The sequence below is a fragment of the Sparassis crispa genome, assembly GCF_003851025.1.
Source record: "Sparassis crispa DNA, contig_000000F, whole genome shotgun sequence".
Classification (NCBI taxonomy): Eukaryota; Fungi; Basidiomycota; class Agaricomycetes; order Polyporales; family Sparassidaceae; genus Sparassis; species Sparassis crispa.
Genome location: NW_020939747.1, coordinates 4522913 through 4544227, shown reverse-complemented (window position 1 = coordinate 4544227; position 21315 = coordinate 4522913). Strand labels below are relative to the sequence as shown.

The 21315-nt window shown below is 50.7% G+C and overlaps 7 protein-coding genes across 7 annotated transcripts; 4 read left to right on the top strand and 3 right to left on the bottom strand.

The window, feature by feature from the left end:
- Nucleotides 1-400: 400 nt before the first annotated feature.
- Nucleotides 401-1693, top strand: SCP_0116500 (Endoglucanase-7; the record flags this gene model as incomplete). The annotated part of the gene is made up of 6 exons (XM_027753870.1): nucleotides 401-533; nucleotides 588-754; nucleotides 806-953; nucleotides 1001-1071; nucleotides 1124-1282; nucleotides 1334-1693. The coding sequence occupies 6 exons, from the start codon at nucleotides 401-403 to the stop codon at nucleotides 1691-1693; spliced, it is 1038 nt and encodes a 345-aa protein (XP_027609671.1).
- A 1076-nt stretch (nucleotides 1694-2769) lies between these two features.
- SCP_0116490 (predicted protein) lies at nucleotides 2770-4225 on the top strand (the record flags this gene model as incomplete). Its single annotated transcript, XM_027753869.1, has 2 exons — nucleotides 2770-3339; nucleotides 3398-4225. 2 exons carry the CDS (start codon nucleotides 2770-2772, stop codon nucleotides 4223-4225), a joined length of 1398 nt encoding a protein of 465 aa, XP_027609670.1.
- A 417-nt stretch (nucleotides 4226-4642) lies between these two features.
- On the top strand, nucleotides 4643-5311 carry SCP_0116480 (Cytosine deaminase; the record flags this gene model as incomplete). Its single annotated transcript, XM_027753868.1, has 5 exons — nucleotides 4643-4735; nucleotides 4790-4897; nucleotides 4955-4968; nucleotides 5019-5199; nucleotides 5264-5311. The coding sequence occupies 5 exons, from the start codon at nucleotides 4643-4645 to the stop codon at nucleotides 5309-5311; spliced, it is 444 nt and encodes a 147-aa protein (XP_027609669.1).
- A 390-nt stretch (nucleotides 5312-5701) lies between these two features.
- SCP_0116470 (predicted protein) lies at nucleotides 5702-7847 on the bottom strand (the record flags this gene model as incomplete). The annotated part of the gene is made up of 11 exons (XM_027753867.1): nucleotides 5702-5851; nucleotides 5900-6163; nucleotides 6217-6284; nucleotides 6345-6517; nucleotides 6566-6630; nucleotides 6684-6733; nucleotides 6783-7016; nucleotides 7076-7206; nucleotides 7263-7420; nucleotides 7474-7650; nucleotides 7713-7847. The coding sequence occupies 11 exons, from the start codon at nucleotides 7845-7847 to the stop codon at nucleotides 5702-5704; spliced, it is 1605 nt and encodes a 534-aa protein (XP_027609668.1).
- Nucleotides 7848-8629: 782 nt separating this feature from the next.
- On the bottom strand, nucleotides 8630-10076 carry SCP_0116460 (hypothetical protein; the record flags this gene model as incomplete). The annotated part of the gene is made up of 5 exons (XM_027753866.1): nucleotides 8630-8755; nucleotides 8819-8886; nucleotides 8938-9213; nucleotides 9266-9590; nucleotides 9645-10076. 5 exons carry the CDS (start codon nucleotides 10074-10076, stop codon nucleotides 8630-8632), a joined length of 1227 nt encoding a protein of 408 aa, XP_027609667.1.
- Nucleotides 10077-12476: 2400 nt separating this feature from the next.
- Nucleotides 12477-14888, top strand: SCP_0116450 (hypothetical protein; the record flags this gene model as incomplete). The annotated part of the gene is made up of 11 exons (XM_027753865.1): nucleotides 12477-12513; nucleotides 12574-12716; nucleotides 12772-12847; nucleotides 12908-13009; nucleotides 13060-13506; nucleotides 13587-13739; nucleotides 13793-13909; nucleotides 13958-14159; nucleotides 14220-14471; nucleotides 14534-14682; nucleotides 14740-14888. 11 exons carry the CDS (start codon nucleotides 12477-12479, stop codon nucleotides 14886-14888), a joined length of 1827 nt encoding a protein of 608 aa, XP_027609666.1.
- Nucleotides 14889-15167: 279 nt separating this feature from the next.
- On the bottom strand, nucleotides 15168-19465 carry SCP_0116440 (Dbl domain-containing protein; the record flags this gene model as incomplete). Its single annotated transcript, XM_027753864.1, has 17 exons — nucleotides 15168-15583; nucleotides 15634-15878; nucleotides 15937-16034; nucleotides 16091-16219; nucleotides 16270-16458; nucleotides 16515-16600; nucleotides 16653-16730; nucleotides 16788-17196; nucleotides 17243-17301; nucleotides 17349-17478; nucleotides 17526-17795; nucleotides 17863-18168; nucleotides 18227-18290; nucleotides 18341-18546; nucleotides 18610-18912; nucleotides 18972-19035; nucleotides 19092-19465. The coding sequence occupies 17 exons, from the start codon at nucleotides 19463-19465 to the stop codon at nucleotides 15168-15170; spliced, it is 3426 nt and encodes a 1141-aa protein (XP_027609665.1).
- Between the last annotated feature and the right edge of the window lie 1850 nt (nucleotides 19466-21315).

The window sequence follows — 21315 nt, the reverse complement described above, 5'->3', positions numbered from 1 at the left end:
AGTTGGTGGCGATTGCCGGGAGAGACGGGTACGCCATTCTGAATCTCCGCCTGGCGCTATGAATTCTAAGCGCGTTCTCCACTCATTCTTGAAGCTTGTTTATTCACTATAGGACACAAAGCCTATTTGTGCCCGAACATGGTGCACAAATAGCAGCTACTCGATGCCTGCCAAAAACGGTGCAGCCATTGTGTGCGGTAACCACGTGACCAGATGCAAAAAAATCAAGCGGCGTGTTCGGCGAACCGCAGCCGCATCTATAAACCCTCCATCTTGTTTCCCCGTTTCCCATCACCCCCCGGGTTTTCTTGTTCTTCCTTACGACTTCCCGGGACTTGTTGGACGTCCATACGCTCTCTCATCCCTCTCCTTCACTTTCATCTGAGCCTGAGCAGCAACCATGACACGTCTCTACTACTCTCTTTTTTTTGCCCTCGCCGCTGTTCTGCCCTCCGTTTCCGCGCACGGATATGTTGGTAGTGTGTCCATCGGTGGCACTGTATACGCTGGGAGCATGCCCGGTCACGATCAAGGTGCGTCGTCTTTTTGTGTTGCGTCTGTTTGAAGGCCGCTTATGAGTTGTGTAGGTACTAGTCCAATCCGAACGGTGTCCACCATTAGCCCCGTAAAGGGCGCTACGAATCCCGATTTGAATTGTGGCATGGATGCGCAGCTGGCTGGGATCGACGCGCCAGCTGCGCCAGGTAGCAACATCACGATTCAGTGGGTTGGTGGTGCCACAGGCGATTCTAAAGTGCGTCGACAGACTCGATCGGCAGATGATATCTGATGTTCGTGTTTGCAGTGGCCTCACAACACTGGCCCATTGATGACATACATGGCCTCGTGCGGCGATAGCTGCACTAGCTTCAACGGATCTAGTGCTGGTTTCTTCAAGGTTGATCAGCTGGGCCAGCTCCCCTCGGGCAGTGGCTGGTACCAGGCTGATATCTGTACGTGCCGTAGTTATTGATCTGCTCCCCATCTGACGTCGATACAGCGCAGGGTGATTCGTACACGTTCACCCTGCCGGCCGACATCGCTCCCGGTGCCTATCTTATTCGTCACGAGGTCAGTTGCTTGGCAGTTGAGATTGACACAGTCGATTCACCCGTTGTTGCAGATCATCTCACTCCAACTCGCCAATTCAGAAGGTGGAGCAGAATTCTACCCTGCTTGTATCCAAGTGAAGATCAGCGGCAGCGGAACTGGCACACCTCAGTCCACTGTAACGTTCCCTGGTGCCTACAGCGACACTGATTCCGGAATTCTCACTCCCAACGTCAGTCCGCGCATCTCGCAGTCCTACCTTTACTGACTTGCCCTCCTGCAGGTCTACAACCCCGGATTTGTCTACGACTTCCCTGGTCCGGCAATTTCGAACCTCGCAGCAAGTGCCCAGGGCATCAGCCCCGCATTGGGCGCTGGTACTTTCGCATCGGGAACTGGTTCCGCTCCCGCAGCGACACCGTCGGGCACCGGTTCCACTCCCGCAGCGACACCGTCGGGCACCGCTTCCGCCACTTTCGCGGATCCTTCGGCGTCTTCCACGCCATCACTCACCGCTTCCGCCCTCCCCAGCGCTTCGTCCAACGCGGCGTCGTGCAAGCTGCGCGCGAGCGCCTCTGCGAACTCTACGGTCAACCGCCGCAGCCACAACCGCATGATGCGGCGCATGCGCCACTCGAGCTGAGCTGCCACGCAGCAAGCGCGCCTGTTTCTTCTATTCCTCGGAGCTGGGTTTGTGTGCTGTGCACACGGATGCATGTTGACCGTCTGTCCGCCCTCCTATCTGTCATTTGCGCCCTCTTCACGACTGATGTCGCTCGGGATGCGATTGCACCGCACTCCAACGCATCTCGCTGGTATCATGAGCTCGCTTTATCTGTTATGTTGTACCTCGTAGTGCTAGCACGCTCTTGGGAATAAGTTATACAATTAACGTTACATTCTTTATGGTGTGCTTTGTGTGACTAAGTGTGATATAGTTCGAATACCAAGTCGATGCACCTGGCGTTGAATCGCGGGAGTAGCGTTGATGGGCGGCTAGATGGAGCGCTCGCGGATCTCAGATTATTTCTGACAGCCTTCTGTATTGGGAGATACCGCTTGGACTTGAACGTGAAATTTGACCAGTACTGGAGCTCAGAGTGACAGGCTCGCTCCGGTGAACACAGGCTGAGACATGAGGCTCTCAACCGCCGTTGACCAACTTCCTGCTGTTGTGTACCACCATGCCGTGAAATTGGTACGTATCACGGCTTGTGAGAATCAGACTATTTATTGCTGAAGCCTGTCTCTGGGGTCGTCAAGTATTCACCTGCTCAGTAGGTGCGGTTGTCACGCAAGTCTGAATCATGCGCGACGGATAACACAAGTGGGACGGAACTTACGGACATTGGTCATGTATCTGTCGGATTGGGCTTGACTAGTCACGATCGAAATTGGAACCTGCGGCCAATTTCGTGACCGGAACAAACTCAGAAGAGACAATGTCTGTTATTTTTGAGCAATATTGTTCTTGTAGCGCCGCAATGACCGACAATAATCGGTAATTTGCTTTATCTTCGCCGACTGAATATATTCTAGGTTTCCCGCAGGTGTGACGCTGGAGTGGAATCACGATCGGCGGAAAACAGGGGCTGAGCAGTTCGCTACGGAATGCCTCATTCCAGAATTCCCAACATCCGACTTTACCGTGTAATGGAGTAACGTTTATATCTTGCGTGCCTTCCGCGGTGCCACTATTCCTTCTCCCCACATACCACTATGTCTACCCAATTATCTATGGATAACTTTTCACCACTATCGAGGAGACAGTCGTCGTACGACATTGCTGTGGCACTAGGGATGAAGCCGCTACCGTCTTCGTCCTCTTTCTACTCTCACGGCGGCCTCGACGTGTACATACCCAACACATACCCCCATCGAGACCACTTGCACAATTCCTCGCACAGTTCACCCTACTCCTACCTCAACGACTCGCATAGTGGATTCCTCCCAGAACTACCTCTGTACGAGGGTCAGCCACAGGCGCTACCACCCCCGCACTTTGCGATGCGACCACAGAGTTGGGCTGACAATATCAGCCAATTTCCACCGCATCCGCCGGCGAACGCCTCGCTGCTCCAAAACATGTCCATGTTCACGTCGACGTCGACGGCGCCTCACGGACCCTCAATGGGAGATCTACCCGACGCTCAAGCAACCGGCACTCAGCCAGCGTGGACCCTGTCAGGCTCGCTCGACCCCGCAACAGGCGTCTTCCAGCGCACGCCGGAGCACCCCCGCCTGCGCACCGCGCAAGCGTGCGAGAAGTGCCGCATCAGGAAGGCAAAGGTCGGTCGTCGCTCCCCTTGTGGCGCATGTCGCTGATCTCCCTTTCCCTTCCTAACAGTGTAGCGGCGACCGCCCCTCGTGCCAGCGGTGCATCTCGCGTAAGCTAGACTGCGAGTACGCGTCGGAGCGCAAGATGCGCGGGCCGAACAAGACAAAGCGGAAGAGCGTCAGTGCTGCAGCCGGCGGGCGCGGCCCCTCCCCAGCGTCGTCGAGCGAGCGGCGCATGTCCATCGCCTCTTCAAGCTCCGGCTCTGACGAGATGGGTGCCGCTTTTAATATCCCTCCCGCCGTCGTCGCTAGCCGTCCGCTTGACGAGGTCAATGAGCCTTCGCCCAGCCACCATCAGTTGTCCGTTCCTGGCTTCGTCCACTCCCCTTTGCACTATGCGCAAACTCCCATCGATCCACTCCTCCAGGACCCTGTGCACCACGAGATCATCAGCCCCCAGCGCCGCCCCCGCCCACCACCGCTCAACCTGGGGGAGAACCATCTGTTCCCGAACGTGCAGGTGTTTCCACCCTTCGATGCCCCTGAGGCTATCCCTGGTCCCTCCTTCCACCCAGACGACATCACGACCGCGCGACGCGGCTCGCTCCCGACGTATCTGATGGAGTACTCGCCGAACGACGCCGCCTCCATGTATTCGCAGCCACGCTCAAACTCCGCGTCTGAGGGGTCAATGCACACCCCGCTCACGCCGTCGTCGCTGCCTAGCTTCGACGATTTCATCGAGTTCCCCCGCTCCTTCAGCAGCGAGAAGTTGCCGACCGTGAATGACACGCAGGAGGACGCCGAGCGATGGGCTACGGGGAGCAGCGACGCGGACGAGACTCCACGGATCGGTATGGAGAACAACCTGGGGCCAAATTCACGGCCCGAGTCCTGAGTGGCCTGTGTAATGTTATATTCGCCGTTGGACTTCTCGTGCTCATGCCCATACCTACATAAATTATCTTTACCTATCTGCCTATCTGTATCCCTTATTGGTTAGCCATCTGTTGTTCCTTTTTCATCTCAGGATGTATCCGTAGCTTGTAGATCTCGCTGGCAATAGAGTTTCTTCGCTCTGCCATGCTTTGGTCCACACATTTTAATAATGCCGCAGGTCTATGATCACTTGCCGGCAAATCTTAGGCGCCGAGCCTGTCGTGTACGATCGTGAATTCGAAGCAGCGATATCTCCGACACCTTGCTAGATAACGATCTGACAATGTCACGGTGGTCGAGTCGTGGTTGCCTTTGATTTTGAGTCTCCTCCGTCCTTTCCACATCCTACGTTCAGACTTCAAACGGTAATCTTCTCATGAAAAGCAGCGACGTTCTCGGCCTGAAGACTGCCCTTGCGAACGCTCGCAAGAGCTACGACGAAGGCGGCGTGCCTATCGGTGCAGCGCTGGTGCTTCACGGGGGTACAGACGACCCATTCCAAGAGCTGAAATTGCTAGGGCAGGGACATAACCAGCGCATACAGAAAAGCTCTGCCATTTTGCATGGCGAAACTGCTGCGCTGAAGAACGCAGGAAGGCTCAAAGCCGAGGTGTATCGGCAATCCACGATGGTGTGTAATCATGCATACACGATTTTTCGTATAATGAAGACCGTGACTGCGTTGTAGTACACTACCCTGAGGTGATAGCTACGCCTGAGCTGATGGATACATGTCTGACGACATGTCGCAGCCCATGTAGCATGTGCTCGGGAGCGATCCTGCTCTACAAGATCCCTCGTCTCGTGATTGGCGAGAACGCGAACTTCGTAGGTGACGAAGATCTCCTGCGAAGCCGAGGTGTGGAAGTGGTCGTGGTCGAAGACGAGGAATGCAAGGAATTGATGAGCAAGTTCATCAATGAGAAACCTGAGGTCGCGGTCTGACTCACCTGCACTCGCACTCGCACAAGTTTGACTTATAATGGTTTCTCTCCAGGAATGGTTTGAAGACATTGGTGAGATACCGGAGGAGCACAAACTTTGATCGTGAAGATGACTAAGAAGCGTTTCAAATAATGGATTCAAGTTCGTTGATTTATTCTATCAGCCTTTTTTCTCTCGGGTTGAGCTATTTGGCTTTGAGTTGATTATTTACGAGTTTTTCTGCAGTGCTACGTATACAGCAGCACCAATTGAGCAAAGAGGAACATAATAAGTTAGAACTTGATGTCCACGAGTAGTGCGAAGACACTACCCGAGCCCATAGTTGCTCAGCCGTAGCGAGATTGTACCAAACCGTTAAGAGCAAAGCGATTGAAGACTGAGTGAACCACAGTACTACGAACCTGGCGTTGGAAGCTTACTCAGCTGGGTGCAATATTAATCTAAACATTAGTACGCTCAAACCGGGATCCTGGGAGGGCACTTACTGCATTTACCCGGACAATGACGATGCTGCCTTCTCTATGTCGATGATCGACTCGATAGTTTCAAGAGCGACAACTGGACATGTAAGAGAACTACGCCTTAAAGGCCGAGGAGCACGTCGAGCCATCCTCTTTGCAGCGGCATTCCCAAAGTTCTCCTGCCAGGGTGTCAGATGCAATCAGGACTGACATATAAGTAGGAATACCTGGAAGAGTTCGAATGTTTTCGAGAATAGAGTGACGGTGGTTGACTTGTCGAAGAAGGCTAAGAAGGAGGCGTCCGCACCAGCGTTGACGTCGAATTCCGATGTGATATTCACGGACCCTCCGAATGCACTTCCGGTGGTGTTCCCTGTGGTGTTTGACGACATGCTTGCTTGTAAATCAAGGTCGAGCGTGACAGACGCATCCAGGTCGAGATCAACCGTGGCTTGGGCAACGCCAGACAATGCATTAATACCAAACGCAACCTGGACCGGATGAATATGCGCGTGAATCATCCAAACCATATCTGTGCACGTACAGTCGGAATGAGATGTGCTGTTAGGGTAGTCTGCGATGTCACGTTAGGACTCGCGGACAGCTGTACATCTGTAATAGTAAGTGTCCAGAATTCATACAGCACACTAATTTCGAGCCGACAACGCGTACTTGTGTCGCCTGGCATAAAAATTCCACCCGAGGTCGCCGAATTGCTTGATGGAGGGAAATACAACTCCGCGTTACTAATGTTGTAGTTCAAACCAACAGCGAGGTTCAGGTCAACATCCAACATAGCGGTAGCTTCCACATTGAGCTCAAAAGTAGGGCCGATGGTTAGGATACTTTACGGAATTCAGCACATCGTCAACACATCGATAAGATATACGTACCCAGGAATATCTAATACAGGGATGCCAACTTGGAGAAGCGGGATAATGCCAGTACTCAGGGTAGTCTGTGGTTGGATCAGCGATTAGGCCTGATTCAAATGAAGTAACAGATGCACACAGCGGCAGTAGCGTTCGCAATCAATGTGCCGTCGATAGAACCGGAGAGACCTAGATGAATGCTCTGCCTAGTGCTATCTGAATTCATGAATCCTCGTACCTGCGAACAGGCCAAACTCGGACATTTCTGGAGGCACGAGTGTACCCGAGACAGCAACACCATACTGCAGTGTCGCATCGACCTGAGCATCGATCGCGACCGCAATATCAGCCGCAAAAGGAGGTATATTGCCGATGGCTGGACATGCGATAGATTCGTTGAAGAGAACGCCTTGTTTCTGCACGTTAATGGGCAGAACATTCTCCGACACATTCTTGCTGAATTGCGAGATATCTGCAATATTGTTACCGTAAGTGAATACTGAATAAGACTGAAAACCGTGACCTACTTACTATTCAAGGATTGCTGTACCCAGCCAAATGAACTGCGCTCGTGGAGAGCTCGCTTTCCGGAGGTCGAAGCCGAAGCGAACGATGCGCCTGGCATCGATGTGCCTTGTACCCAGAATGACACATTGCCATACCTGCGATGCAATATCCTGAGCACTAAATACCGTTCCTGGTGAGGGCGAAGCCTTACTGTGAGGGGTCAATCGCACTGAAGTTCGTGTCAAGGCTGAACCCCTTGACTACAGCTGAGCCTTGCCTGTAAAACAGTCGAGAACGCTTTTCCGCTGGCATCGACTGGTCCTCGTGGTCCCAAGTATCGGAGATGCGTGCGAAGGGCATTTGTGTACACTTCCAGTGCATTCAAAATATGAGCCTAATGAAAAGTCGTAATATGAACGGACATTTTCAGGAAGTCGGACAATAGTGCCAATTGCTCCGCCTTCATAGAGGTGGTCGCACGTCGAATTGCCACTGCCACATATGGCCCGGATATCCTGCGCCGTGCTGTCAGAGTCGCAGTCGAGAATATCCCAACCACCAGCCGTGGTAATATCCGAAACGGCACTGGAAGATCCGGACTTGGCGCATGACGAGTAACGGATAAGTACGCAGGGCAAGATATACCGCAAGATGTACTCACAATATACACGATCCCAGAAACACCACTGCCACTGATGTCGTAGGAGCACTCGCCGAAGCACGGCTCCGACCAGTCATTCGCGTGAACTACGACAGACAGAAGTGAAGGCAATAAAAGAAATATACCTCTAACCATGATAACACTGGAACCCACAGAACGACGTCCAGTCGCTCCTTTGCGAAATAAAAGCAGAAGGAATGAAGATGAAACCGAACGAAAGAACGAAGGGAGGGCTACTAAGAAATGCTGTGATGACTGACCACCCCTTCGCGCTCTTTTACATCCTGCGGATAATCATCGACGACTGTCTGACAGCTCTACTCAATCGCCTGTCAAGGGGTTTGGATGCAATCAACGTCCTGAGCAACACAGCCTAAGTCTACGTGATGCTGCTCAGATCGCCATGACATCAGTCACCAATCAGTCCGAATGTGCGTCTTCGGGTAGGATGTTAAGCGTATGTACTACGCGAGCTCCCTGCGAAAGGTTCTCACAATGAGAGAAAGATAAGGTTCCGCTCGAGTAGTAAGTAAAACTTGGTGTCGAACATCCCATCCACATGGATGTCGCACTCACCATCTCCATGACAACGATTCAAGGTTCTGAGTTGAGTATCGAGATCGCACAACTTGAGGATTCTGACGCAGACTCAAATTGAAGGTCCGATCACTTCTATCCTCCAACGCCCATGGCAAGCAGCAGACCCGGAAAGCGAGGAAGTAAAAGGAATCAAAGCGTACGAACAAGAATCGAGGATACTGCACCCGTTATCATATTCAATCGTTAAGAGTATACTTTCTTTGAGACGTTCCCACTCACCACATGCAACTCCCGAATCCATTCTCAGGCGCGTCGCAGATACCCAATACGTTTAACGTTCACCATATTTAAACGCAAGAACGTGACAAAACATATGACTATGCAACATGCGGCACCAGGCCCAGGTTGTAGATCTGGTTTGCATTGTCGAAAAAAGCCCCTTTCGCGATTTTGATTGCCTGCGCCAACGTCAGATCTCCGCGACGGACTGACGCCCCCAGTACCTACATCGATGGCTCATAAGCGACGCGGATCGATCTCACTGAAAGAAGGTACGAGTTACGCACCTCATATACGGCTTCTCTGGCCTGCAACGTACCGAGATAGTACGAGTCGGGCCAGAAATGGCCGTCCGCTGAGCGACTCTCAGCTTCGTAACCACGTCACAACAATGCGAACGACGCACTTGACCACATGATCTTGTTTACCGGGGCAAGCTCTAGCACCTGCTTCACGACGTCTCGCTGGCCATCTGCACTCAAGAACGGAAAGATCTCGCCGAAGTCCAAGTACACATTCCGGTACACCGCGGTAAGGTACCCGGCTTCCTGGGTATATGGATAGCTGGAGTGCAATAGCACGAACTTGGTGTTAGGATAGGCCTTAATGATCGGCTGCATAAGCGCAGGCGTAGAGTGCGTGAGCGAGATGTCGTTGTCGCCTAGCCCGGTGTGGAATTGCACTGCGAGCGCGACGTCAAGTCACATACCGTGGCTGCAGAATTGCGCACTCACCAGGTTTCCCGTATTGTCCAGCAACGCGCAAAGTTGTGTTCACGACAAAGTCATTCAAGGCCTTGTGGGCGAGGCGTAGTTTCTTGCTCGTAGAGTACTGCAATGCGATCCCAGTGATCGACTGCTCGAGCTCTGGCGTGGTCTGTGTGAGCGTGATGTCGAGGCCGGTCCTGTAGCACGCGATTGACTTGAATCCGGCAACCTCGGGATCCTGAGCGGCTGCAGTGATCGCCGTCGTCAACGTCGCAACGAACGCGTCGAAGAGGTTCAAGGGCGCCAACGTTCCCGTACTGAGGTGCGTATCCATGAGGTCTTTAAGAATATCCTGGCACGTCCACTCACTTAGCACGCGATGCACAGCGCAAGACGTCTATCACACCTGCGCCACGACCTCAACGCGGACGATCCGTTTGGTGGGGCTGGTGGTGAACTGGTCATGCCACTTGTAGTCGTAGACGATGTCAGGGATGCCGAGCCCGTCGTCGATCAGGATGCACTGTATCTTCGTCGGAGTCATACAGAGCCGGCACAGCTCCAAATAGTCCATCTGACTCCGCTCACGCTTGACCTCTTCCCAGTCCGCCCCGTCAGAGAGATTAAATAGCTTGCCGAGCTGCGCAGCGGCGCGGTAGCATGCCAAAGTTTGAGGCGCGTCCTCGAGCAGAGCGGAGCCGTTCGCTTCGGAAATGATACCTTCAAACGGAATTTCGTGACGGTACTCGCGTTTCAAGAAAGCGTGCGCATGGTTATCAATAGCCGGGTAGGAGAAAACAGTGGTGTATAGTTCCACAAGATCCTTCTGGATATCCATCGATCACAAGCGTCCTGCTCACAAGAACGACAAGAGGAGTCAAGGGTGCAGAATGAGAGTTGTGCGTTCGGCGCGGTAGCAGAAGCCGTCGTTCGAAGGGCCAGAGATATGTACTAGGTACTGCAGACCGGCGATGGCCCCATGTCGCTGAAGATAGCAATGACGGGACCCCATACTAGTCTCTCCTAAGCAGTGCTAGGGGTCTTACCACCGGGATCGCTGTTTATTATCTCGCAAACTACGACCGAGCGTGCTGGGAAAAAGACAATACTGTGGGCGAAGGCTTTTTCGTGATCGCAAGGGCTACGGCAGAGACAAGGTGCTTCAATCGCAGAGCCTACTGTCCGTATGTAGTTCTTCACTGCGTTGCAGAGACTTACTCGGCACAGTATTTTTGCAAGGTTTGACTCAAAGCTCGTGTTTGATATGAGTGGCAGTGAATATAGATAGCCTGCCCAATAGCACAGATACAGATCGTCCTGACGAAGGCCAATACCCAGCAAAAATTGGCTAGAAGATGCACAAAGCTTGCAAAGAGATAGCAAGAACATTTCGCCTGAGAATCCTGGATGGTTTACAATCGAAGGAAGGACTAGTTATGTTGCCAGGTCAATCAGGGAATGAGGGAAATGGCGAGACACATGGCGTCTCCATGAGTTCACAATGACCATAGTACGTGTTTGAATGGTCGTAAACGGAGACACCTACAGAGCCCGTCTAGGCAAATGATCAGTAGCGTAGAATTCGCGAGTTCCCGCGGAATCCAGAAGAGGGTGGAACCAACGAAATACTTCCAAAGAGCGTCATAACACCGACACATGAATTTCCAGTACACCGGTTCGTTCTCTTCAAAAAAAACCCGATGCAACGACAGTGAGACTAGTGGACAATCACCATGCCAAGCTGCCCGACAAACCTCAGTGGGTAAGAATTATGCTCATTGATATTTGCTGGGCATTTCTCGCACGCCATGATTTTGTTGGACTTGTACCTGTGCTGCATCTAGCACTGCAGCCCTCCCGCCTTGCTGCTGCGCCTGCAACACAAATTCTGTAACGCTTAACTTGAGAATGAACTAGTATCCTGTTAAATTAGCCCTATTAAACTCTGAGAGGTGGAATAGTAGTCTCGCACATGAAGACTGTGCGCAGACGATACGTACCATGACGTTTGACGAAGTCGGAGCGCTGGCATCGTTGAACAACAGTTAGAACGAGTTGAACTTGAACTTGAGAGCACTGGAGGCAAAAGTGGATGTTCTGCCTTGGAACAGTGTCTGAACATCCAAGGAACAGATTACGTTTTTGGACATGTCACATGTTCTGAACATGATAAGGAACATCTAATATGTCTCGCACAATGTTCTATTGGAGAGCATGCTGGAGACATGTTGCATGTACCATTCTGGAACATATAATATGTCTCACACAATGTCTCATTGGAGAATGTCCTGCAGACTTGCTGCATGTTTCATTCTGGAACATTTATTATTTTGCTACTATATTCTGGGCTTATCTCTTGATGCAATATGCTCTGTATAATAAGGATTTCCCATGGCCAAACACATTACATTTCTGGCTGCCGTTAATCTTCAGAACATTGTGAGAAGATGTTAAGTGCTCCTACTCCAAACATACAAGATGTCCTGACCACCAAGAACATCTGCAGTACATGTATGATACATACTAAAATTTTACTAAAATTTTACATGTGCTGCAAATGTTCTTGGTGCCCAGGACATCTTGTATGTTTGGAGTAGGAGCACTTAACATCTTCTCACAATGTTCTGAAGATTAACGGCAGCCAGAAATGTAATGTGTTTGGCCATGGGAAATCCTTATTATACAGAGCATATTGCATCAAGAGATAAGCCCAGAATATAGTAGCAAAATAATAAATGTTCCAGAATGAAACATGCAGCAAGTCTGCAGGACATTCTCCAATGAGACATTGTGTGAGACATATTATATGTTCCAGAATGGTACATGCAACATGTCTCCAGCATGCTCTCCAATAGAACATTGTGCGAGACATATTAGATGTTCCTTATCATGTTCAGAACATGTGACATGTCCAAAAACATAATCTGTTCCTTGGATGTTCAGACACTGTTCCAAGGCAGAACATCCACTTTTGCCCCCAGTGGAGGGCGCCTAAGTTCATGGGAGGCTTAGTCAGCACAAAGCTGTGGAATAATAGGCGCCGATACTCTGCAGCATGTATGCCATTCAGCCTCTAGATCCGTTGTGGTTTCTCGACTGTGTAGTATAATAGGGTCATACCTGTGTCGAAGGTTGTTCTGGCAGATTGGGGTAAACCGGCTTAATTGCCCTAGGACACGGCAGTGAATCGGTTCAAGACCTCAACTGAAGTGTGACTAGACCTTGCGGCGTTTATACCATGTTCAAGAAACCGTTAGCGGATCTCAAAACCTCGGGTACGTCTATTTATCGAGAAGTTGGTATGATTTTGTACCACCATTACGGTCTCTTTTTAGCACCTCTGCGAAGTTCAGACCGGAGGAAATTGAAGCAGCGAGTACTGCAGTCCTTCGATCACCTCGCGCCGGAAGACGGAGATCCTCTTGTGCCCGAGGGACTGCTCTCTCAGAAGTTTAGTACGCACTTGAACGAACCGGGTGTGAGCGTTTTTCTTCTCCGTCTATGCCCGACGCGATGGAGGAGTGATATTGCAGGTAGCGTACATCTCGCCGGAAGGCGATCCTCTGTGGTTCACGATCGGGAAGGGCTCCGATGACCTTGTTCCGACAGGTGAGTTGCTCACTCAATGGTTTTAGCCGACCGAAAGCGCATCTGATGCCCTGTTCGCAGTGTACACGTTATGGAAACAACCCGCACTACTGCCGATACTCTCCACTCCCTCGGCCGTGATCCCTAAACTCGTGGGCGGAGCAGACTTGATGATTCCAGGAGGTAAACACATCCTCGCGTGGCGCGTTTGCCAGGGTTGACCGATATCCAAGTCGTCCAGTATTCATCTTCGTTGACCCCTGATCAACTCGTGTCCATCACGCAGTTCCACCGCGACAAGATCGGTTTTCCGATTGCCGTAGGACGCATGGCCATGTCTAGCGATGCGCTGAAGCAAGCGCTAGAAAAGGACTCCAAAGGCAAGGCCGTATACGTCCTGCAGACGTGGAAAGACTTCCTGTGGGACATGGGGGTGAGCAAGAAGATGGACGTGCCAGAGGCGAGAGTAATTGAAGTCGGGGAGCCGCCATTGGGCTTGGATGGCTCGTACTCAGATTCTGGAGAAGACGAGGCTCAAGATGAGCCCTCCGTAGGCGAGAGAAAAGTTGTCACTAGGCAACTCGTGGCGGACGATCACTCATCAACGGAGCCCTCTGCAAGTCTTCCGGAGGGCGACGAGCCCCCAGCGGTCGAAACGTTTTCCTCATTAACAGCAGAAGGTTGGTCTCACGGGTCTTCCTCCATCATGTTATGTGCCACATGATGGGCTCATACATATTGTTACTTGCACCGCCGCCAGAGGTTTCAAACTGCCTACGAGAAGCACTGCTGCAGGCTCTGTCTACGACCCTCTCCGCCGCTCCTTCATCTGTGTTCCCAATCTCTGCGTCTGCTTTCTGGAGCTCGTACGTTCTCCCAGCAAGAGCAGCACATGTTCTCGGTTCCACAACAGGTGCGTGTCTCTCGCAGCTGCACCGAAGAACTTAATAATTTAAATACCATCAGACGCGATTGATGTCAAGCATTCGACGTACAAGTCCGTCAAGGTGTTTCTGAAAGCTTCGGCGAAGGAAGGCCTCGTCAAGCTCAAGGATGCCAAGGGCGGTGACGTCGTCGTCGCTGGTGAGTCCACCATGTCTGTTGCGTCCCTACGGGCTGACGTCATCCCAGCCGTTTTCCCAAATCATCCCGCCGTTGCTGGGCATCACCTACACCGCACCGCGAAGGACGTCGAAACTATGGTACAGAACGCAGAAGATCGCGAACGCCGGAAGAAGGATGCAGAAGAAAAGAGGAGGGCCGAGATTCATGTGACGGAGTTTTGGAAACCATTCGGGAGTACCGTCGCGTGGTTTGTCGCGGCGCAGAAGGAGTGAGTAATTTCTCCCCTCCCGGGTGCACTGTGCGTGCTTACGACTGATACTGCTGGCAGCACGTCAGAGCTGTACACACTTCCGGACGTCAAGAGGATCTTCGATACGTACATATCATCTAAGAATTTAGTCAATGCTCAGGAACAACAGTATGTCAACGTCAGCGAAGACGCCGCTCTCCATTCTGCGATCGTCAGGAAGAATGAGGATACCATCGAGTTCATGAAGCGTGATGAAGTCTTTGGTCGGATTAAGGACAGCATGCAGAGCTGGTATGAGATACGCGTGGGGGGCGCTGATATCATCCGGAAGTAGGCATCTATCTTTCAGGTAGGTTCGTAATATTGACCCTCGCTCGTTTCGCTCGTTACAGGAAAGGCCAACTCAAGCCGATTTCAGTCGTCATGAAGGTGCGCCAGGGCCGGAAAGCGTGCACGCTCGTCACCGGCTTCGAGCCATTCTCCCTCGTCGCGGATGACCTTGCGAACGAACTGCGCAGGATTTGTGCCAGTTCGACCTCAGGTAGGTGAACCTCTGCGCATTCGCTCGTCCATCTGACCGCCCCTGGTTATGTTTCAGTATCCCCTGTGGCGGGCAAAATTTCGGACATGGAGGTCATGGTGCAGGGCAAGCAGGTCAAAATTGTGACGGATCTGCTTATCGCCAAGGGCGTGCCGAAGAAGTGGATTGACAGTGCTGATTTGTCTGCGGGGAAGAGGAAAAAGTAGGCAGGAAAAGTGGTTGAGTTCAATATCATTGTACACTAGTTATAGCATTAGGACATTGTTGAATCGGGATTGATTTTGGCTTTGCGTTTACAAGTGAAGTCTGTTGTGCAAGTTCCTGCCGGAGAATGAGTGTCGGACGACGACTGAGTTCAATAATGTACAGTAGCTCGCGCCAAACCTATTGGACTCTATCTCCTGGTGTAATCCCTTCGTCCACTGTTCCAACAGCTGCAGATTACGCTACTAATAATGAAAGCTGTTCATGATACCTGCAATCCTCTACTTCATTGCTGCCAGCAGAGTGGAATCGAGTAGCGGAGTGGATTTGGGGAGGAACAACGGGATGGTAGGGATTAATTCAAATATACAATCAGGCCCTGTGTCCAGCCGAGGAGCTCGCATCACAACATGCACCCGGGAATCCTGTGATGGGCCTTCATGCCAACCTTCAGGGCCAAGTACAGAGGAGGTAGTGACATTCGCCCCGCTACGACCATCGCAGATACATCGCATGTCGTCACCAAGGATAACCTGCATGAGGTTACCAGTCTCAACATGTCGAATCTCGATGAATCTGGAGTTGAACAAAAGGACATAGGGCGGGTGGAAGGCCGTACGCTCCGCGGTCGCCTCCCACTCTATCATTTGAGCTGAGAGGCCCACTCTTCCACCACTATCGACGAACAGCCCAAATTCTAGGGGAGGAGTGAGAGAGTACATCGTATGGACAAAGTTGGGATTGTACCGTCGAAACATAACATGAATCGTCCGTCTTGTGTGCGGAATATACCCAAAGGTCGGCATGTTTCACACCTCTTATATATCATCTGCAGACGCGGGTCATTGTGTTTTTGGACGTTCGTCGTTGTATTGGAGTTTCTAAAACCCAGTCGTAAGAACCTGTCCACGGTTGAGATGTCTGTGCTCATGTTTGCACTTTCATCATTCGGAGGAGGAGCACCGCGCGTCGGCATTGTCGCTTCCTTAAGGCTACAAAACCGGGGTTCAGATTAGTCAATTACAGACGGCATAACAACCGTGCACGCACTCTTCAGGGTCCACGATACGGAGCCCCTTCGAGCAGAGTATGACGATAACAGACCTCAGGAAAAGGATATCGAAGGAGTCAAGCGGCAGTGTGAATGTCTGATGTACAAATTGAGAGCTTATAGGATAATGTTCCTAGGAAAAGTGATGCATACTTTATACCGTTCGAACCACAGTGTATATCGAGAAAGAGGAGTAATCTGGGATCTATACGCCGTAGGTGATCTCTTAAGTCTTACCCTATCCGTGCCTACAATCGGCTGTAGCATCACAAAGTGACTTTCCTGTAAAAGTGAAGTATAACAGTGCGGTGAAGAGCGGTCACAGCACTTACCCCTTGTCCTTGCGCGGAGTAGATAACGAGTGTACGACCGTTGAGTTTCCCCACGCTGAAGAATTGCACATTTCTATCTCCACTCGTATCTCCATTCAGTTGTTGTCGCGGTAGTGACGCCGACTGTTCAGCGGTCCTAGAAGATGATAGGGCCAGCGCCAACATGTCCATCTCGTAGGCAAATAGAGACTGAAGAGTACATAGTCATATGCCTAGGCCAACAGAGAAATAATCTGAGTGCGAACCTTTTCTGCGAGAACCAGCAATATACCGTCCTTTTCGAGCATTGCGCACTGGGTGACAAGTCTTAGATGTAGTACACGGTAATGAGCTGCGAGAAGATGAGTCAAGAGGGATTAACTGTCATCATGCTGGTAACCTACCAGGCGAATCATCGAGGAATCTTAAATATAGACCATTACTACCTCCAACAATGACTATTGTTCCACCATCGGACAGTGCTGTTGCAAAACGGTTCAGTGGATGATGTTCATTAGTGCGACGTGCGTAATACCCACCAAACTTCACAGAGCAGGAAATTTTGCCCACAATATTGTAAGCCCTATCCTCGAGAGATGGAATCGTGGAATCATGACCCGCATTTAGTGCAGTGGCTTCGTGAAGACCTAAGGACTTGATCTTAAAGATTTTCGTCGGACAGGCAACTTGTTGCAGCTTTTGTCTCCATTCATCACGAGCAGGCAGAGACGAAGTGAAAAAGGTATACGACACGTCTGGTTTGCCCCTATGACCAATAGTACCCAGATATACCGTGAACGGTTCGATCAATTGGTTCTGCAGCAAAGCGGACTCGCGGGAGCGCCTTGTGTCACTTTCTGATCGGAGGAATAGAAGCACGGTGGGACCTCTTGGATATGTAGGTGGGCCATTGCCAATAGTCAATGTCAAGAGGTCTACAGGTATTGGCTGATATAAATCAGTCTAAGTTGTGGGAAAGGAATTTGCGGCGCACCCGACGGTATACATGGTATTTCGTGATCATGTCTTGCTCCTTCGGCTCCGTCATCACAACTATGAATCCAGTCAGATAACAACAGAGATACTAGTGTGAGACGTACGATAGTGGTCAAAGAGGAGGACATGTAGGTTTGTAGAAGCATGACCTCGCTCAAAAATAGACCGGTCTTGTTGCAAGATCAATTGTCCCGAATGGAGGAGAGAACGCTCCTCATTCATTAGGTCCAGGCCCTAACACTTGATATCAGCATTTGTTGGAAGACGAACAGCTCACTCACATTAGGCTCGCCTGACTTGATGATTATATTAGCACAATAGTGCCACATTTCGACCTTCTTCTTCGCTAATTCAACACCTGCTTCAGTCTCATCGTAAAGGGTCTGAATGATCTCCATCGCTCGAGGAATTATGTCATGGTCCTCGTGGCCTTGAGGCGTCTCTTGTAGCATGGCCTCAAGAAGAAGCCAATATCGGAATAGCCTGAGTGATGGGCGGTTTAACATATTCTTCATAGAGAGCTCACGAGCGTCGGGGTGCCGGAGGCATTCCTTCAAATTGGTGATGTGACGTTAGGATGATATTTGTCCAGAATATGTCCGTCAAGAACTAAATCACCTCATTGAAAGCTCGAAAAGCACTGTTTCTTGCAGCCTCGTAGTCAATATGGTATTCAGCGAACGGGTAATTCAGAAGGTAGTCCAGATACGCGTCACGAAAATGTAGAACCGCATCATACACCTCTTTCGCGATGCTGCGGATCAGATGTTGTTGTTCACGCTGGATCCTGAAGAATTCGCTCAGCATCTTTGAATGATGCATGTACAGTTCGGCGAAATTGTGGAAGACGTCCTGGATGAACTGAGTCTCTCTCTCCTTTGGTATAATTGGAGGATCCGCATGACGCAGTGGTGCGACGTAAATCTGTATTAGGTCGCAAACCGTTTCACAAACAATAGTGATCGCAATGCAAGGAACGCACCGTATTGAAACTTTCAAGATCCCTCACATAATCTATCTCTCCGCGTATCAACTCGAAGATGAGACTGGACACATGTTAGTGTACGCATGCCACGATAGTCATGAGGGAACTAACGATTGACGTTGGACCTCACGTTTACACAACCGTGCAGCTGTCTGCAGCCTCTCCATACGTTGAATAGCCAGCGACAAATTATCAGCCTCCACGATGTTGTCCATGTTGGCACTGCGCAGAGCAGCAAGGGTGATAGCATACTTTCCAAGTTGTTCGCTGGGCTGGTCCAGAAGGTGTTGGAGGTCAAAGTACTCTTCTGTATATAGCTACAGTGAATGATGAGATCCGTGCTATACACACAATCAACCGACAGGCATGACCTGACATACCAAAATGAACCGGTGGAACCCTACATTTTCATCCATGTAATTCGTGTTCCGGATCATAACGGGTAAGTGTTCGATGTAAGTGCTGTATGCACCATCGAGTTCAGCCTGCATATTTATGAATATCTCGCCTACACCGTCAATTAGCGGTCCCAGGGACCGCACTCGCGTGTGCAGTGTCTCGAGAAGTTTGCGACTGCATGTGCTGAGCCGAAGGACATTGCCGATGGTCTGTTCGATGAATACGTTCCATTCACTCGGTGGCATGTCAAGCGGTCTTGCCTGCCGCAGTGTTTCATCGAAAATCTGGGAAGTAAATACGTTAATGATACAGCTCTCTACAATAGTATGCGACGAATACCCACAAATTTAATGGCATCGAGACTACGAAGATAGTGAGTTTCTTGATGTATCAGTTGGTGGATTGTACTTTGACAAGGGTGTCGGCATTCAAAAACAGGATAAAGTACAAGGTGTCTACGTACCCTTGCTTGTTGATATCTGCAATCGCCTCCGGGAAGTCAGAAGAGGTCTCCGCAGTGTGGCGTGACGTCCGGTTCCAGTGGGAACTCGAATCAGTCAGAAACTCGCTACTCGAGCCAGGATCTTTGAGAGGATAAACTCGATAGTCACTGTTGATAGTCGTCACAGATAAGGAGTCAGACAACAAGTTCGTCAGATCTGAATCTGGAGGAAGCACTGGGGTCGTTGGTAGAGTGATCGAAGACAGCCGACTGATGGGTGGGTCAACGTCTTGGTAGCGGTCAGTCATGGCAACATCAACTCCAAAGTCCAGAAAAAGTCTCCCCGCCACGAGCTGGAATTTGTAGCCAAGCGCCGGGCGCGCGCGCCAAAACATTGGTTGCTTCGTACTTCGCATGCACGGAACCGGAATTGTTTGGAGGCAGCAGTTCGAATGGGTGCATGTATTATTACATGCGTCAGAGACGTGCCCAGCAGCACTGAACAGTCATATCGATCGTAGTATTACTTATGGCTAAGACGCCTGTCGTACCTGGCGCTCGCGAAGCAGTCCGACAACAGAAAATGTCTTGAAAAGCTTGGTCGAAACGCATAAGCGAGGAAGACAAAGACGGAAGAGGCGGAAGTACTGGAAGTCAAACAGTTATTGCAGCCCGAAGAGATTCAGGGAAATCGCCTCTCAGAGCTTATGTATTTGAGAGTCAGTGAGGGTGCGACGAACCCAAATCTCGCCTTATGAAGATTTACACGACGCACCTGCCTGGTGGAGTGACCGCAATTCCCGAGGCCCTTCAGACAAGGGGTGTTTGGGTAGCAGAAATTCGAGAGCTTACATATCAGCGAGTGCGACCTGGTACGCGGCGCAGGACTCTTCGCGCTGGAAGTATGCGTTCTAGAATGCAAGCCAATTAATCCACCAAATTAAGGACACCAGGAAGGGGGTTGGCTTCATGTGAGTTGTAGATGGATAGGTAAAGATGTATGATTGTTGCTAGACTCGCCCATTACAGCAACTGTACATTCGCGTAGGTGAGTCTGCGTAACGATCTTGAAGGTAAAGTCTTTTCATGATATTTACCTGCTATCCTCTGATGGATGCGAGGGACGTGAAATGCACTGGCACTGCTGGACCTATGAAATTCGCTTCCGACAATACACCTCTCTGGACACAGATATACCGTAAGGTACATTGCCATGACGAAGAATCGCCGACTGGAATCAGCCTTCAACGAGCGCTTGCTTGCACTGGCAGCAGCGATGGCGGTGAGTATCGCTCGGTCGCATCCGACTGCGAGAGAACTTCAGCGTCATCAATGGATATGAGTGGGAAAGAAACGTCGCTCCATGGCTCCTCCGAAAATTAGGCTGGATGTGTTCGTCCAGAAGTACAATGGCTGAAACAAGATATTTCATACACATTATTCGGGCACCCACCGCTTGCACTCGTGAAGGCCGTCGGCAGTTTTCAAAATAAGAAAACATGTCATAGAAGTGCTTGTGTCCAACCTGTAACTACAAAAAGCTGGCTTCGACAATCTGTGCTTCTTCGTTGTAGCAATCGACGATTTTTGCGTGACGTTAGGAACTTTCTGTTGTCCTGGGGCACAAAAGAGGACGAACAGGTATTCGCTGTGAAATCTTTCTGGGATGGCGCTGGGAAATCTCCAGGTCATCGCTGTTATTGCCTGCCTGGCAAATAATTACAGTAAAGAGTACCAGGTGACGGAAAAACAAACTAAAAGACCCACTGTATACGGTCGCGGCGGTTCCACCTATCTCCGGTCCATCATTCACATTACGGTGTGATTACGGACACTACGTGTCGGCCAAGGACAACGGACCTATTCCCTGGCTTCTGTTCTATACGGTGATCCGTGGAGGAGTATTTAACTCGTCCTTGCTACTTCGGCCTGGTTAGAGGATCTAAAGCAACTAACGTGGTACTTAGGGTAGAGAATTCCCTGTGGCAGCCGCCCAATCATCTTCGATTTTGGTAGTAGAGTTAGGCTTTGATTTTGTCGATGGTTCCGAGTCCCAGATGTAGGCCACTCTATCGAGGGTAGTAGGAACGACCTGTCCAGTAAATCCAGACTTTCTCTGTCATCTATGAGTCGAATAGTTACACCAGAGTAAAGTCAAACATATCCCGTAACGAGCGCAAAGGTCGATCAAAGACGCGCGCCTCCCTAGGCTACGGGATCGCGGGAGAGGGAGTAACAACGCCGA